This window comes from Gracilinanus agilis, chromosome 4 (genome assembly GCF_016433145.1).
Source record: "Gracilinanus agilis isolate LMUSP501 chromosome 4, AgileGrace, whole genome shotgun sequence".
NCBI classification, from domain to species: Eukaryota; Metazoa; Chordata; class Mammalia; order Didelphimorphia; family Didelphidae; genus Gracilinanus; species Gracilinanus agilis.
In genome coordinates this window covers 437,725,418-437,743,274 of record NC_058133.1, presented here as the reverse complement: position 1 = coordinate 437,743,274, position 17,857 = coordinate 437,725,418, and the positions used below count along the sequence as shown (strand labels likewise).

The window sequence follows — 17,857 nt, the reverse complement described above, 5'->3', positions numbered from 1 at the left end:
ACTACCACCACTACCACCACCCCACCACTTCACATTTAGGTGGCATTTTAAAGCTGAAAAAAACAATTTACATACATTTTATCATTTGAGTCTCACAGCAAACTTGTGAAATGGGTACTATTATTATATTCATCCTGACAGATGGAGAAATAGAAGCTCAGGGAGTCCAGTCAGTGATCTGCTCAGGGTCACCCAGTCAAGAAGTATCTGAGAAAGGATCTGAACTTCCTGACTTCAAGTCCTAACATTCCTAACTACTGTCTGTGCAAGACTCCCTTTGAGGTTAAATGACTTGCCATTGGTCATACAGTCAGTATGTATTAAAGATATAATTTGAATCTGGGCTTTCCTGACTCTTGTCTACTATCCCATGGTTTTCTCTTAATAGCTGGTAAATGCAATATTCATAAATATATTGGTATTACTGGTTGCAATCAGTCTATTAGGTGATTTTGTTTAACTGTTCTCAGGAATATACTGTGTGGCAGATTTGTCTGAGTATTTGCTACTAGCTAGTATCTGTTGTGTCAAAACAAAATGTATCAATAACAAGTTTTTTGTTTTTTTTAAGGCAAGAAGAAACTGTTGGGAAGATATTATGAGCTTGGCATGCACTAAGTAGAATAAAGGCTGGGATCTTAATCAACTCTAGTAGAGCACTACAGATTAGTTTAAAGTCCCTAAATGCTTACAAAACCAAGAATTTTAAAAAGTAATATACATTCACACATAAAATATTCATACACATTTATGCATCTATGTGTGTATATGTAAATATAAACTTGAACATAGTTTATAAACAACTTATGATGATCTTTTAGAGTATTTAGCAGAATACATTGCATATAAATAGGCACTTAACATTTGAATTGAACTATTATAGGAAAAATAAAAATAATGAAAAATGGCTTTGTTCTTTCTAGAAGCTTCCAATTTTATACAAATGGTGCAAATTATTCCTGTAGCATATATAACAAGATATCAGTCTTATTCTTTTCTTTTCCAGGAAAGTGAACAGATAGAGCAGCATTCACCCCTAAACTCTTGGACGCCAACCATTACTTACGATTCTAAGCTACTACATGTTGATGGCCAGGACAATGATAATTTTAGGGACTTAGATAAAACTGACTATAATGAAGCCTAGGTCAGCCACAATAGATGTGTCAAACTCACAGCTAATTTGTGGTTTTCTAATTCAATATGTGTCAAGCAAGGATGTCTTTCTCTTTGAGTTTTCAGCACTTATCTACATAAGTTTGCTTGTGTCCTGAACGCTGGACATGTCTACTTGGATGTTGCGGAGGCATATGGACATCTGTCTGTTTAAAATAAAGCTCATTTTATTTCTCCTCAAACTTATCCCTCCTCCAAATCCCATCCCCTCTTTGTTTTCCCTCAGTTTAGGGCACTGCCCTTCTAAGTACATAGGCTCTCAACCTTGAAATCATTCTTCACTCTTCTCCTTCCATCACTAAGCATATCTAAACAGTTCCCAAGTTTTGTGGATTGTACCTCCATAACATTTCTCAAATCTGTTCCCTTCCCTTCATTCTCACAGCCTCTACCCTAGTTCAAATTCCTATTAAATTTTCACTAAACTCGTACATTAGACTCTTAAATGTTCTCTTTGCTCCTAATAGCTTTCCCCTCTTCCCAAACCATTCTCCATATAGTTGTCAAGTTATCATTGCAGAAACACAGGTCTTCCTGTCATATCACTCCCTACACAAAAAAGGTTTAGTGTATCTTAAAGATAAGTCACCATTTTCAGCCTAGTTTTGGAGACCCTCTACAATTTTGACTTCCACATTTACTTTTCTCCTGTTACTACATATTATTCCCCCTCATGAATTCTTTATCCTAGTCAAACTAAAAGATGTGCCCCTTGTACATATTCCATCTCTCCTCTTTGAGGCTTTGCAAAAGGTAGTGTTGGGGTTCCTAGGTGGCACAATGGATAGAATGCTATACCTGGATTCTGAAAGATTTATCTTCCTGGGTTCGAATCTGGCCTAGGACACTTCGAGGTGACCTTGGACAAGTTACTGTTTGCCTCAGTTTCCTCATCATCAATGAGCTAGAGAAGGAAATGGCAAGCCACTCCAGTATGTTTGCCAAGAAAACCCCAAACTGGGTCATGAAGAGTTGGATACAACTAAAAATGACTACACAACCGAGCCTATTTAAAATACCCTAGCTCTGTCAAAGAATGCTAGTATTAAAAATCTGGGCTTTTGTTTCAGTTGAAGCTTAGGGTCATTGAAAGTAATGCATGAAGGGGCAGCTGGGTAGCTCAGTGGATTGAGAGTCAGGCCTAGAGACGGGAGGTCCTAGGTTCAAATCTGGCCTCAGACACTTCCCAGCTGTGTGACCCTGGGCAAGTCACTTGACCCCCATTGCCCAACCTTGCCACTCTTTCACCAAGGAACCAATACATAGAAATTAAGGGCTTAAAAAAAAAGAAAAAAATGAAAGTAATGCATGATTACTCAAGTGTAGCCCAGTCTACTCTGTTTCATCTGTTCAATTCTGGGTCCAGTTCAGTGTCTATTTACAGTGCCTGAACACTGTCCAACCACTGCATATCATGGTTTGGGTAATAAATATTCTTCATATGCTTGATTTCAATTTTCTTTCTTTCTGTTCTAACACCCACACAATTAGGTTGAATACTTTTCAGGGAAGAAAAAAATTTTTTTGAGGTTTGAACCTGTGATTTCACCAATGCCTGAATATAAAGAACTTCTCTTTTAACTTATGGTTTTGTAAAGTTCCCTTGGGTATTGGGAAGTTGGCAAATAGATGCTGTAGTGGATAGAGCAGTGATTCCCAAAGTGGGCGCCACTGCCCCATGGCGGGTGCTGCAGTGATCCAGGAGGGTGGTGATGGCCACAGGTGCATTTCGAGGTGGTGAATAACTGTAAGGGGGCGGTGATAGTATGTGACAGGGGCGCTAAGTCATATTTTTCTGGAAAGGGGGCAGTAGGCCAAAAAAGTTTGGGAACCACTGGGATAGAGGACTGGGCTTGGAATTAGGAAGACTCACTTTTATAAAGTTAAAATCTAGCTTTGGATACTTACTAGTTGTATAACCCTTGGAAAGTCACCTAATTTTGTTTGTATCAATTTCCTCATCTATAAAATGAGCTGGGGAAGGAAAGGGACCCCAATGTGGAAGCAGAGGACTTGGACTCAAATTCATCTCACCTCTGAGACTTACTACCTTTCTAACCCTGGGCAGGTTGTTTAACTTCTCTGAGCTTCAGTTTCCTCATCTTTAAAATGAAAGGGTTGGACTAGTGCTGTGAAGTCATTTTCAGCTCTAAAATTATGATCCTATGAATTATAATTTTATGATCACATGCCTTTTTTTCTTTCTGACATTCATTCCTGATTAATGAAAACATTTTAGTCAAATACTTTTCTTGTAGTTTTTTTTTGCACCAAGAATTTTACCTCTAGCAGTAAAAATATGGCAGTCCCCGGCCATCTTTCTTATACATGACATCTTAATTATGGCCCAATTTCTGAACATCTTTTCCATTTTTCCATCTGTTTATTGTATGGCTTGCAATGGCACCTTTAAATGCTCTTGGTATGATTATGTGTAAATTGATCTTTTGCTAAGATTCCTGTAAATTCTCTTTTCTCTCTACCATTCCTTAAGATAATGCTGCCTGTAATTTCTCACCATGCTTCTCTGTAAAATTTTATAGAGCTGATACTCTAAATCACTTTTTACTTGGACTACTGCAACAGCCTCTTAAAAACAAACAAATAGGGGGCAGCTGGGTGGCTCAGTGGATTGAGAGTCAGGCCTAGAGATGGGAGGTCCTAGGTTCAAATCTGGCCTCAGACACTTCCCAGCTGTGTGACCCTGGGCAAGTCACTTGACCCCCATTGCCTATCCTTACCACTCTTCTGCCTTGGAGCCAAATACACAATTTATTCTGAGGGATTTATGGAAAGGAACGCTACCCACATTCAGAGGAAGAACTGTAGGAGTGGAAACACAGAAGTAAAACAACCACTTGAACACATGGGTTGATGCAGACATGGTTGGGGATGTAGACACTAAATGACCACACCAACGCAACTATCAATAATATGTAAATAAGTCTTGACTGATCACACATGTTAAAACCAGTGGAAATGTGTGTTCAATATGGGGGGGAGAGTTAAAGGGGGCGCGAAGGGGAAAGTAAAAACAGGAATCATGTAACCATGGAAAATTTTTCTAAAAAAATAAAATATTTAAATAAAAAAATAAAAAGAACGTATTTAAAAAAAGAAATTAAAAAACAAACAAACAAAAAAACCCCAAACAATTCCCCCTTCCTCCCTGCAACAAACCCTTACCTTTCATTTTAGACTCAATACTATGTATTGGTTCCAAGGCAGAAGAGTGGTAAGGGCTTGGCAATGGAGGTTAAGTGACTTGCCCAGGGACACACAGCTGGGAAGTGTCAGAGGTCAAATCTGAATCCAAGACCTCCTGTCTCTAGGGCTGATTCTCAATCCACTCACTGAGCCACCTAGTTGCTCCTGCAATAGCCTCTTAATTGGTCTCCCTGCTTCCAATTTTCTCCTTCCTCAAACTATCCTCTGCACAGTAATCACTTTATTGTTCCCCAGACAGAGGGCTGATGTTATTAATAATCAAAAATCTTCATTGGCTTTCTAGTAGGATAAAAAATAGATAACCACTGTTCTAGTATTTAAAACATTCCACAGCCTGGGCCCTGCCTCCCTTTCCAGATTTATTTCAGAGTCTTCTTATACATTTACTTCTGCCTCTTAAAATCCCTAGCTTCCCTCAAGGTTCAGTACAGGTGTCAGTCACCTCCTAAAAGAAGTCTTTGCTGCTTGTCCTAATTGTTAGCATTCTGTCTACATACCAATAGAGTAATTCAACAAAAGATTTAATCTAATTTATTGCAAGGCATGATGTTAGGTGCTAAGAGAATTAAACATGCTTGTCACATCTTTATGGAGATCACACTCGAGTAATACTAGTAATAGCTTGCATTGATAGTACTTTACTGCTTACAGATAGCCCTGGGCTTGGAAGCATGAAGACTCATCTTCCTGAGTTCAAATCTGGCCTCAGACATTTACTAGCTGTTTGATATTGGGTAGGTCACTTAATCCTGTTGGCTTCAATTTCCTCATCCGTGAAATGAGCTAGAGAAGGAAATGGCAAACTGCTCCAGTGTCTTTGCCAATGAAACCCCAAATGGGTTATGAAGAGTTGGGCAGGACTAGAATGACTCAACAGCAAGATTACTGCTTACAAAGTGCTTTACGAATGTCTCATTTGATCTTCACAACAATCCTGTGAGGTGGATGTTGTTATTATTGTAATAATTCTTATAGATCAGGAAATTGAAGCTGAGAGAGAGGTTAAGTAACGATTTGAATGCAGGTCTTTCTGATTCCAAGTCTAAGGCCACCTAGCTGCCTCTCGCCTAAAATAAATAGATATTATAGGTAAGAGTAATTATTATAGTAATTACAGTAAATTATTGCCTATAATAAAACAGACATTATAGAATACATGTTACATTTTGCTTTCTATTAAAACAAAAAAAAACTCTAAACTATATCCATGTAAATTATATACCAAAATGCTTTCCAAGCGACAGTATTCCAGAAAAAGTGGTCTTCCTCATTTGTTTTTAGGGCAGGGGACAAATTCAACTATCATTTCCTGTCAATTGCTTGGCTACTAGATTATCATGCTGAGCCAGTTAAAATAATTCAATATGTATTTGAATTAATGTAAAGGAAATCTTTTCCTTCAGTCTCAGTTCTGTTCCAGTAACATAATATACAGATGATCTGGTTTCGTTTTTGTCCTTGGATACTTGGTACTTAGCCTAGAGCTTGGCACACAGTTGACAATAAATAACTGATTGATACTTGGTAAAGGAGAAATCATACTTATATTCATATGATACAGGAATTTAGAGAAGAAGAGGATAGAACGTGGCCAAGTACTATGAATTAAACCATATGAAAGCTATCCTGGAGAGTTGGTGGAAAATTTGGCAAGCCTCTGAATGCTAAACTAGTTCAAGTGAATATACAAAATCACTTTAAATCCAAACCTTTGCAGTTTTTCCCTCTCCTAATTTTAATAATGGACATTTAGAATGCTGTGTATGACCTAAGTTCAAAATTAAAATTGTTCTTGGTTTTAGATAGGCATTACATTAACAATTTCTGAAATGTTTACAAGTTTTTATGGTCATAATGTAAAAAACTAAACCATGATTTAGATGAAAAATAATGTGTTTGTACAGTACTACTATTTGAAAGGATAAAATTATAAATTTGGAGTAATTTGAAAGTCTATAGACTTAGATTGTCAACAACTGTTTCAAATTTGGATTTAAAATGTAGATATGAGGTTCTCCATGTATTTAAAGTGCAAATTACTGTGTACCCAACTCGGCTTAACATCTGCATTAGAACCAGATATCATCTGTATTACAGATGTAAGATGTAAAGGATTTGTTTTTATTTCCCAGATTACACTGAAACGCTTTTACACAGTATAAGCCAAGTCACGGAAAAACTCAGAATAATACTATTAGTGTGCTGAATTTTATTAGGATTGAATTAAAAGAACATATGCTCATGTGACTATTATTATAATCTTCTATCGATTAAATGCAAAATTATAACAAAACAGAAAGATTATGTTTAGAAGTGAGAAAAGCAAATAAGCTAGGAAAAGACCAAAATATACAGAATTTATCCATGTCTCTACCATATTAAGGAAAGTAAATTAGATACATATCAATTTTAAATGTGTCTGATGCCATCCTATGAATGTATTTTTTACCTGAGGGGCCAGTTTCAAATCTCGATGAACCAGGCCCAAAGCCTCTCCAGTGGTGTCCTTGGTTGGGATTATGGTATGAAGGAGGAAAATGAGACTGATAGGATCTCTGAAAACTGGAGCCCCATCTTCTGTTTTCTGACCCTATGAGGACATAGATTTATTATATTAATATCTATCAAATGTTATGTTCAATACTATTTATCATGCACAGCATAGTATGGTAAGGTATCCAAGTTTTGCTCTTAACATTATTGAAAAGTAGGTAAGCCCTACCATTTTCAACTAGTTGATCATAGATATCGTGGATGGAGTCCCTGGAGGGACATTCCCTCCCTGATGGACCCAGAAATTCCCACTGAGTTGGAGGATGTGGCCAGAAGACATTACACTGTAATATGGTGACTGTTGTCAACAGGAAATCCCCACCCCCACCCTTCCTCAGTCTCTACTGGTAGGCCTTCTCCATTGGTATTACCTCCTCACTTCCTTCCATTTTCAGGTCTCAAGAGCCAGTGCAAAGTAGTGTCACCTCCAAAAATGTGGATATCCATGTTCTGAACCATATTAATGCCTTCATAAAAATGTTAAACCTTTCAAAAAACTTATTATGCTTATTATTTGATATGTGCCTGATCTCATTATTTTTATTAATCTCATGTACTAAATGCTTTAGTTATGTTATTTACTGTTTTATATGATCCCTCTCTAGCCTTAATTATTGTAACATGACAAGTAACAAAGGAAAACAACCCAAGAAGACAAGGGTATTTAACTCTAAGGAAATCCAATTACATATGGTTGAGCTACTCCTGGGTTTGTGGATCTAGTATAGTGTCGAACCAAAGAGGTGCTTAAAAATAAATCCTTTTGAGGATAGTGAAGGCTGATGTCAAAAAGGTAATGCTAATACTTGTAAGAGGTAATTTGTTTGATCCCAACCACCTCCTGACTAGTAACCAAATAAAATAATGGGATTAAAAGAATTTTTTTTCATTCTGATACCTCTTTAAGTCTTCTGCTTTTTCTTAACAAGTGGAACAAAATGGTTCCTTAAGAACAAATGTTGGAATGGAAAGTAATTACGATACTGTGTTATATACTCAAATGTGGCTATTACACCAAGACCAAGTACCACCTTGAGAGCTCTATTGAAAATTCCAATTTTCTGGCTGGCCCACTGGTGGCAGAAGAAAGCTAAGCAGAATCTTGTTGACTCTTGGCAGGGGAAAGGGAAGAAATATAAATAAATAAGTCTTCTCCTTGTTTTGAGTTCCCACTACCAGTTAGAACACTCATTCCTCAACCCTCACCCTCAAGAAGTTTTTGATTGAGGTAGTAATTCCTACCCTCTCTCAGAGGATTGAGCTTTGCCACAAGGCTGGACATTCTTAAGTTTTTAAAGAGGTCAGGGAAGTAGGATATATTTTATTCCATCTGAAAAAAAGAGAAATATAACTATAGGCCTAATAAGTGCCTTAATGTCAGAGGAGCCTACAGCATGAGGTGGGAAGGTCTGTCTTTGAATATAATTAAAATTTTTATAATTAATGGAGGGTTAGTGATTCTTATCTGAACATGTTTTTGAATAAGACTAGAACTTAAACCTATATCCCTAGCCCAATTACTTCATTTCAGGTCGTTCCTTTAATTTATCAATCTTTCACTACTTTTTCTTTTCACATAACAAATTGCCTGAGGGAATTGGAGTTTTTGTAATAATTCCTTAAACACTTATTTTACTGGCAGAGCAAAATCCAACAATGTCAACCTCTGATGAATTCATTCCCTCGCTGTCTGCTTTGAAGAGCTCGGCTGTTCTTCATGCAGGCCTTACAAATGAGCGATTTTAAGTTCTGGAACTCAGTCAGCCAACATTTCTGCAAAAGACATAAGATTTAAATGAGTGCTATGCTGTGTCAAGGTAAAGCAAGTCTGGTATTAGCAGCTGTAATTATTCCAGCTCTGATAGCATATTTTAAAGATAGCTATAATTAAAAAGCTAGTACTTGAATCATGGGATCAAGCTGGTGATTTGCCTCAAGGCATACCTTAACCTGTTCCTATCCTAGCTTTTTAGTGTTCCAAGTGCTCTCAGCTGTGTATCATACTGGACCTGCTGCATTTACTTTGAAAAAAAAGTTAGACTATTTAAGGCAAGCCTTCTTCCCTTGTATACTATAAATGAGGAATAATGGAAACAAGACCCTAGTTTTACTTTATTGATGTTCAGAAAGGGAGCCATAATTAAGAAGGATGGTCATGTTTAAGAGGGATGGCTGGAGACTGTCATATTTTACTGCTAGAAGTAAAATTCTTAGTGCAAGACAAACTACAATTAAAGTATTGACTAGAGTGTTTTCATTAATCAGAAATAAAAGTCAGAAGGAAAAAGTGGCATAGGATCGTAAAATTACAATTCATAGGATCATAATTTTATTATTTTTTAAACATTTATTAATATTTATTTTTAGAAAAGTTAATATGGTTACATAATTCATGCTCTTACTTTCCCCTTCATCCCCTGAGCTCTCCCCCCCACCCCACCATGGCTGATGTATATTTCCACTGGTTTTAACATGTGTTGTTGATCAAGACCTATTTCCAAATTGTTGATAGTTGCATTGGTGTGGAAGTTTCAAGTCTACATCCCCAATCATGTCTGCCTCAACCCATGTGTTCAAGCAGTTGTTTTTCTTCTGTTTCCACTCCTGTAGTTCTTCCTCTGAATGGGGGTAGCATTCTTTTCCATAAGTCCATTACATTCTATTTTACCACAGGGTATTGGTCTCTGTGTACAATGATCTCCTGGTTCTGCTCCTCTCACTCTGCATCAGTTCCTGGAGGTCTTTCCAGTTCACACAGAATTCCTCCAGTTTATTATTCCTTTGAGCACAATAGTATTCCATCACTAGCATATACCACAATTTGTTCAGCCATTCCTCAATTGAAGGACATACCCTCCTTTTCCAGTTTTTTGCCACCACAAAAAGCGCAGCTATAAATATTTTTGTACAAGTCTGTTAATCTATGATCTCTTTGGGGTACAAACCCAACAATGGTATGGCTGGATGAAAGGGCAGGCATTCTTTTATAGCCCTTTGAGCATAGTTCCAAATTGCCAGCCAGAATGGTTGGATCAGTTCACAACTCCACCAGCAATGCATTAATGTCCCAGTTTTGCCACATCCCCTCCAGCATTCATTGCTCTCCCCTTCTTTCATTTTAGCCAATCTGCTAGGTGTGAGGTGATACCTCAGAGTTGTTTTGATTTGCATTTCTCTAATTATTAGAGATTTAGAACACTTTCTCATGTGCTTATTGATACTTTTGATTTCTTTATCTGAAAATTGCCTATTCATGTCTCTTGCCCATTTATCAATTGGGGAATGGCTTGATTTTTTTATACAATTGGTTTAACTCCTTGTATATTTGAGTAATTAGACCCCTGTCAGAGTTTTTTGTTATAAAGATTTTTTCCCAATTTGTTGTTTCCCTTCTGATTTTGGTTGCATTGTTTTTGTTTGTACAAAAGCTTTTTAATTTGATATAATAAAAATCATTTATTTTTACATTTTGTAATTTTCTCTAACTCTTACTTGGTTTTAAAATCTTTCCTTTCCCAGAGATCTGACAAGTAAACTATTCTAGGTTCACTTAACTTATTTATAGTTTCCCTCTTTATATTCAAGTCATTCACCCATTCTGAATTTATCTTGGTGTAGGGTGTGAGATGTTGATCTAAACCTAATCTCTCCCATATTGTTTTCCAAATTTCCCAACAGTTTTTGTCAAATACTGGATTTTTGTCCCAAAAGTTGGGCTGTTTGGGTTTATCATACACTGTCTTGCTGTTGTCATTTACCCCAAGTCTATTCCACTGATCCTCTCTTCTGTCTCTTAGCCAGTACCATATTGTTTTGATGACTGCTGCTTTATAGTACAGTTTAATATCTGGTACTGCTAGGCCCCCTTCCTTCACATTTTTTTTCATTATTTCCCTTGATATTCTTGATCTTTTGTTATTCCAGATGAACTTTGTTATAGTTTTTCCTAATTCAGTAAAAAAGTTTTTTGGTAGTTTGATAGGTATGGCACTAAATAAATAGGTTAATTTGGGTAGAATGGTCATTTTTATTAATTTAGCTGATCTTACCCATGAGCAATCAATGTTTTTCCAATTGTTTAGATCTAGTTTTAATTGTTTAGAAAGTGTTTTGTAGTTGTTTTCATATAACTGCTGTGTTTGTTTTGGTAGATAGATACCTAAGTATTTTATATTGTCTAGGGTGAATTTAAATGTTGTTTCTCTTTCTACCTCTTGCTGCTCTAACGTGTTGGAAATATCTAGAAATGCTGATGATTTATGTGCATTTATTTTGTATCCTGCAACTTTGCTAAAGTTGTTGATTATTTCTACAAGCTTCTTAGTTGATTCTCTAGGATTTTTTAAGTAGACCATCATATCATCTGCAAAGAGTGATAGCTTAGTCTCCTCATTGCCTATTTTGATACCTTCAATTTCTTTTTCTTCTCTAATTGCTACTGCTAGTGTTTCTAGTACAATGTTAAATAATAGAGGTGATAATGGGTATCCTTGTTTCACTCCTGATCTTATTGGAAAGGCTTCTAATTTATCCCCATTGCATATGATGCTTGTTGATGGTTTTAGGTATATACTTTATTATTTTTAAGAAACGTCCTTCTATTCCTATACTTTCCAGGGTTTTCAATAGGAATGGATGCTGTATTTTGTCAAAGGCTTTTTCAGCATCTATTGAGATAATCATGTGATTTTTGTTTGTTAGATTGTTGATATGGTCAATTATGTGGATGGTTTTCCTAATGTTGAACCATCCTTGCATTCCTGGTATAAATCCCACCTGATCATGGCAGATGATCCTCTTGATCACTTGCTGAAGTCTCTTTGCTAGTATTCTATTTAAAATTTTTGCATCTATGTTCATTAGGGAGATTGGTCTGTAGTTTTCTTTCTCTGTTTTTAATCTACCTGGCTTTGGAATCAGTACCATATTTGTGTCATAAAAGGAATTTGGTAGGACTCCTTCTTTGCTTATCATATCAAATAATTTGTATAGTATTGGGATTAGTTGCTCTTTGAATGTCTGATAGAATTCACTTGTGAATCCATCAAACCCTGGCGATTTTTTCTTAGGGAGTTCTTTGATGGCTTGTTCAATTTCTTTTTCTGATATGGGATTATTTAGGTATTCTATTTCTTCTGCTGTTAATCTAGGCAATTTGTATATTTTTGTAAATATTCATCCATATCTCCTAGATTGCTATATTTATTGCCATATAATTGGGCAAAATAGTTTTTAATGATTGCCTTAATTTCCCCTTCATTAGAGGTGAGGTCTCCCTTTTCATCTTTGATACTATCAATTTGGTTTTCTTCTTTCCTTTTTTTTATTAGATTGACCAGTACTTTGTCTATTTTATCTGTTTTTTCAAAGTACCAGCTTCTAGTCTTATTTATTAATTCAATAGTTCTTTTACTTTCGATTTTATTAATTTCTCCCTTGATTTTTAGTATATCTAATTTAGTTTTCATCTGGGAATTTTTAATTTGCTCGCTTTCTAATTTTTTAAGTTGCACGCCCAATTCATTAATCTCTGCCCTCCCTAATTTGTTAATACATGCACTCAAGGATATAAATTTCCCCCTGAGTACTGCCTTGGCTGCATCCCACAGAGATTGGTAGGATGTCTCATCATTGTCATTCTCTTCAATGAAATTGTTGATTGTTTCTATGATTTCTTCTTTGACTAGCTGGTTTTGGAGAATCATATTATTTAATTTCCAATTGGTTTTTGATTTGCCTGTCCAGGTGCCCTTACTAATTATTATTTTATTGCATTATGATCTGAGATGGTTACAATTATTATTTCTGCTCTTTTGCATTTGTTTGCAATGTTTCTATGCCCTATTGCATGGTCAATCTTTGTGAATGTACCATGTGCAGCTGAAAAGAAGGTGTATTCCTTTTTGTCCCTATTTATTTTTCTCCACATATCTATTTAGTCTAATTTTTCTAGGATTTCATTCATCTCTCTTACCTCTTTCTTATTTATTTTTTGGTTTGATTTATCTAGATCTGAAAAGAGGAATATTTAGATCTCCCACTAGTATGGTTTTACTATCTATTTCCTTCTGGAGATCTACCAGTTTCTCCTTTATGAATCTGGTTGCTATGCCATTTGGTGCATACATATTGAGCAATGTTATTTCCTCATTGTCTATACCGCCTTTAATCAGGATGTAATGACCTTCCCTGTCTTTTTTTTATTTTTTATTTTTTTTAATTTTAAACCCTTAACTTCTGTGTATTGACTTATAGGTGGAAGAGTGGTAAGGGTAGGCAATGGGGGTCAAGTGACTTGCCCAGGGTCACACAGCTGGGAAGTGTCTGAGGCCGGATTTGAACCTAGGACCTCCTGTCTCTAGGCCTGGCTCTCAATCCACTGAGCTACCCAGCTGCCCCTCTTCCCTGTCTTTTTTAATCATATCTATTTTTATTCTGGCTTTGTCAGAAATCATAATCGCCACTCCTGCCTTCTTTTTCTCATTTGAAGCTCAAAGGATTTTGCTCAAGTCCTTTACCTTAAACCTGTGTATGTCCACCCGCCTCATGTGTTTCTTGTAGACAACATATGATAGGATTTTGGTTTCTAATCCACTCTTCTATTTGTTTCCTTTTTATGGGCGAGTTCATCCCATTCACATTCAGAGTTATAATTATCAGTTGTGTATTCACTAACATTTTGGTATCCTCTCCTAGTTCTACCTCTTCTTCTTACACTATTTCCTTTTAAACCAGTGGTTTGCTTTATGCCAGTAACCCTTGTCCCCTCCCTTGATTTACTTCCCTTTCTACCCCCTCCCTTATTGTTCCCCTCTTTTTATTTTTAGGGCCTAATGAATTCCCTCCCCCTTCTTCTCCCCTCCCTTTTTTGACCTCCCCACTCCCTTGCTCCCCTTGGTTTATCCCTTCTCACTTTCTCAGTAGGGTTAGATAGAGTTTTATATCCCAATGAATAAAGCTACTCTTCCCTCTCAGGGTTAATTACACTGAGAGTAAGGTTTAAATATTACCTCTTAATGCTCTCTTCCTCTCCTTCTTATAACAGTATTCATCCCTTCCCCTTCCCATGCCCTCTTTGTGTGTAATAGAATATCCTGTTTTTTCTATTCATTCAAGTTTCTCTTGGTGTCCTCTACTATTCACCCCCCTTTCCCACCCCCATATCATCTTAGACCATTTAGTATTCCAATCTCTCCCTATGAATAATTCTTCTAATTACTATAATAGTGAATAGAGTTCCTTACAGAGAATTATACATAACAGTTCTCCACATAGGAATACAGATAATTAGATCTTATTTAAGCCCTTAAAGAGTCAAATTTAAAAATTATGAGTTTTCTTTCTTTCCCCTCTGTTTCTTATTTACCTTTTCATGTTTCTCTTGATTTTTGTGGCTGGATATCGAACTTTCCATTTAGTCGTGGTCTTTTCTGTGCAAATACTTGGAAATCTTCTATCTTGTTGAATGCCCAAACTTTCCCCTGGAAGTATATGGTCAGTTTTGATGGGTAGTTGATCCGTGGTTGCAGGCCCAGCTCTCTTGCCTTTCTGAATATTGTATTCCAAGCCTTGCGGTCTTTTAGTGTGGAGGCTGCCAGATCCTGTGAGATCCTGATTGGTGCTCCTTGATATCTGAATTGTCTCTTTCTGGCTTCTTGTAAATTTTTTTCTTTTACTTGGAAGCTCTTGGATTTGGCTATTATATTCCTGGGGGCTGTCTTTTCTGGGTCTAGTGTAGAGGGTGATCTATGGATCCTTTCAATGTCTATATTGCCCTCTTGTTGTAGAACTTCAGGGCAATTTTGCTGAATAATTTCTTTTAGTATGGAGTCCAAGTTTCTATTAATTTCTGCTTTTTCAGGAAGACCAATGATTCTCAGATTGTCTCTTCTGGACCTGTTTTCTTGGTCTGTCACTTTCTCATTGAGATATTTCATGTTTCCTTCTATTTTATCAGTCTTTTGACTTTTTTTTATTTGTTCTTGCTGTCTTGAGAGATCATTAGCTTCTAATTGCTCAATTCTAGCCTTTAGGGACTGGTTTTTAGCTATAATCTTTTGGTTTTCCTTTTCAATCTGGTAATTTCTGGTCTTCAATTTACTTGCCTCACTTTCCAATTGTGAAATTCTGCCTTTTAAATTGTTATTTTCTTGTCAGATTTTGGTTTCCAATTTGCTTACCATTTCATTTGATTTTTGGGCATCTTTCTCCAATTGGGAGTTTCTGTCTTCTAACCTGTTAACTTCCTTTTCAGCTATTTCCCACTTCTCTTGCCAAATCTCTTCCATCTTTCTCATCATCTCAGATTTGAACTCTTCAACAGCTTGTGGCCAGTTTTCATTATTTTGGGAAGGTTTGGATATGATTACTTGTTTGTTCTCCTCTGCTGTTTACTCTGTTGTCTGGATTTTATCTGTGTAAAAGTTTTCGAGTGTTACAGATTTCCTCTTGATGATCTTTCTCTTTTGGGGTTCTTGTCTCTGGCTTGCCATTGTTAGCCCTGTACCCTCTCAGGTTTATCCTCACACACAGGGTCTGTCTGTGCTCTTTAGGCTCCTGAGGTCTCAGGTCTAGTTGTTCTCAGGGTCAAGCATCCTGGTGGTCCCCTTGCTTGTTTCTCTGCCTGAGGCTCCTTTAAGTCTTGGAGCTGCTTCCACAGTCGTGCACCCCTCTGCACTGGGTCCCCTCTCAAGGTCCACGCCTGCACTCAGGATCTGAGTCCTTGCCTGCGCTCAGGATCCACGTCTGCGCTTGCGTCTGTGTCCGCACTTGTGCCTGCGCTCAGGGTCTGTGTTCAAAGTCTGTGTGTTCTTTAGCCTCTTGGGGTCTTAAGTCTTGCTGCTCTTAGGGGCAGGCCTTGGTGACCCCAGGTAGCTGCCAAGGACTTAATGCGTGCCCCAAACTCGCTCTAACTCTTGTGCACTGGTTTTGGCACTGTAGGTGGTGTGGGGTGGGGGAGGGTGTTGCTCAGCTCACGTTTTAGTGAGAGCTGTTTCACCCCTTTATAGCATGGAAATGCCCTGATTCCACGTACCTCCAATGCTGCGCCCTGTTGTGGTGTTCCTTCGTTCCTCTGGATTTGTTTTTATGTCTTCTTGAGGAGTCCTATATGTTTCGGTTAGGAGAGGTTAAGCAGCTGCTTTTTACTCTGCCGCCATCTTAACCAGGAAGTCTGTCACCGGACAGGATCATAATTTTAGAACTCAAAATGACCTCACAGCACATCTAGTCCAAACCCCTCATTTTAATGATAAGGAAACTGAGCCTCAGAGAAATTAGACAACCTTCCCAAAGTTAGAAAGGTAGTAAGGCTCAAAGGTGGGATGGATTTGAGTTTAGGTCCTCTGCTTCCACAGTGGGGTCTTTTTCTCTTTCCACTGAACCATTCTGAATGCCCCACTCCAAAATGACCTTGGGTGTAAGGAAGACTTGGGTTCAAGCCTTGCCTCTGACACATTCTAGCTTGTGAGAATGGGGCAAGTCACTTAACTACTCAGTTTCTCAAAGAAATTCTCTGAGGTTCCAAGTTGCAAGCACTGATATGGACTAGACTGCAAGAAGAAATTTCCTCATTAGCCTCTCTCAGAATCATAGTACAGGGTCAGGGGGAATTCTTCCCAATCAAAAGATGGTTCCTCCTTTGGAAAGTTACTAAGGTACTCTCTGGATCCATACCCCTAAAGCTCATGAGCCCCTATTGATGTGTTAATAGAGTACAAAATTAGCTCAAAGGAAAGACGTTTATTTAATGAAGTGACATTAATCATTTCAACAACTGATGTCATTGACATGATATGACATTGATAGTACAATGAAATGTCAGGCATTGTGCTAAAGATGGGATATAAAGAAAGGTAAATAAATGATCATTCCTATCTTTGCAGAGCTCATGATCTGATGAAGGAGGCAACATGCAAACAACTTATGTACAAATAAGCTATAAAAGGAAGGATTAAAAAGAAGTAATCAACAGAGGTCAGAGTACCAGAATTAGGAGGGATTGGGAAAGGCTTTAGATAATTAAAGATTTTAGATAATTAAAAAAAGCCAGGTAAGTCAGGATGCAGAAAAGAGCATTCCAGGCAGGGAGGACAAACAGTAGAAACCCCTGGAGTTGAGAGATGGAGTATCTTGCTTATAGAATAGCAATAAGGCCAGGATCACTGGATTGGCTATAAGGTATAGGAAGACTGGAAAATGTGTGTGTATGTGTGTGATAAGCTATGAAGGGCTTTGAATATCAAACAAAAAAGTTTGTATTTGGGGGAGAGGGATAGAGGGAGAAAGAGATAGAGAGAAAGAGAGAGAGAGAGGGGGTGGGGGGAGGGGAGGGAGACGGAGACAGAACCAAAGCCAAAGAGAATGTGTGCACAGTAGACAAAGGCCTGAGAGGGGTAACATGGTCAGCCTTGTGCTTAAGGAAAATAAATGGAGAGACTCAAGGCAAGCAGATCCATCACCAAGCATCAAAAGATGAGGGGCTATATCAGGATGGGAGCAGTGTCAGAAAAAACAGTGGTGATAGTAAGGAGACAACACCTTGGTGGTGACACTGAGTGACTGGTAGTGTCCCTGAACAATAATAGAGACATTTGGAAGTGGGGAGAGTTTTTTATGGAAAAGATAATGAGTTCAGTTTTGGTGATGAGTTTAAGATTCTCTATGTATACGGTCTGAAATGTCAAATAGTCAGTTGGAGATGTGAGACTGTAGACCAAGGATCAGCAGAGGGGTGGGGTCTGGATAAACAGACGTGAGAAACATCATCACAGAGATAATTGAATCTGTGGGGCTTAATGAAATACAGAGCCTTGTGGAACACTTATGGTATGTGAGCATAACCTGGATGAAAATCCAGCAAAAGAGCTTGACAAGGATTGGTCAGAGAGTTGGGAGAAGA

The 17,857-nt window shown here is 37.6% G+C and overlaps 1 protein-coding gene across 2 annotated transcripts in view; it reads right to left on the bottom strand.

Annotated features, from left to right (window-relative positions):
* FAM120B (family with sequence similarity 120B) overlaps positions 1–17,857 on the bottom strand; it is a 122,462-nt gene that overhangs the window by 14,551 nt on the left and 90,054 nt on the right. For both annotated transcript variants that reach the window (XM_044671932.1, XM_044671931.1), the window contains exons 7-8: positions 8,622–8,730; positions 6,854–6,994 (exon numbers count right to left, since the gene is read on the bottom strand). In XM_044671932.1, coding sequence (XP_044527867.1) covers positions 6,854–6,994; positions 8,622–8,730 — 250 coding nt within the window. The remainder of the gene's footprint in view (positions 1–6,853; positions 6,995–8,621; positions 8,731–17,857) is intronic.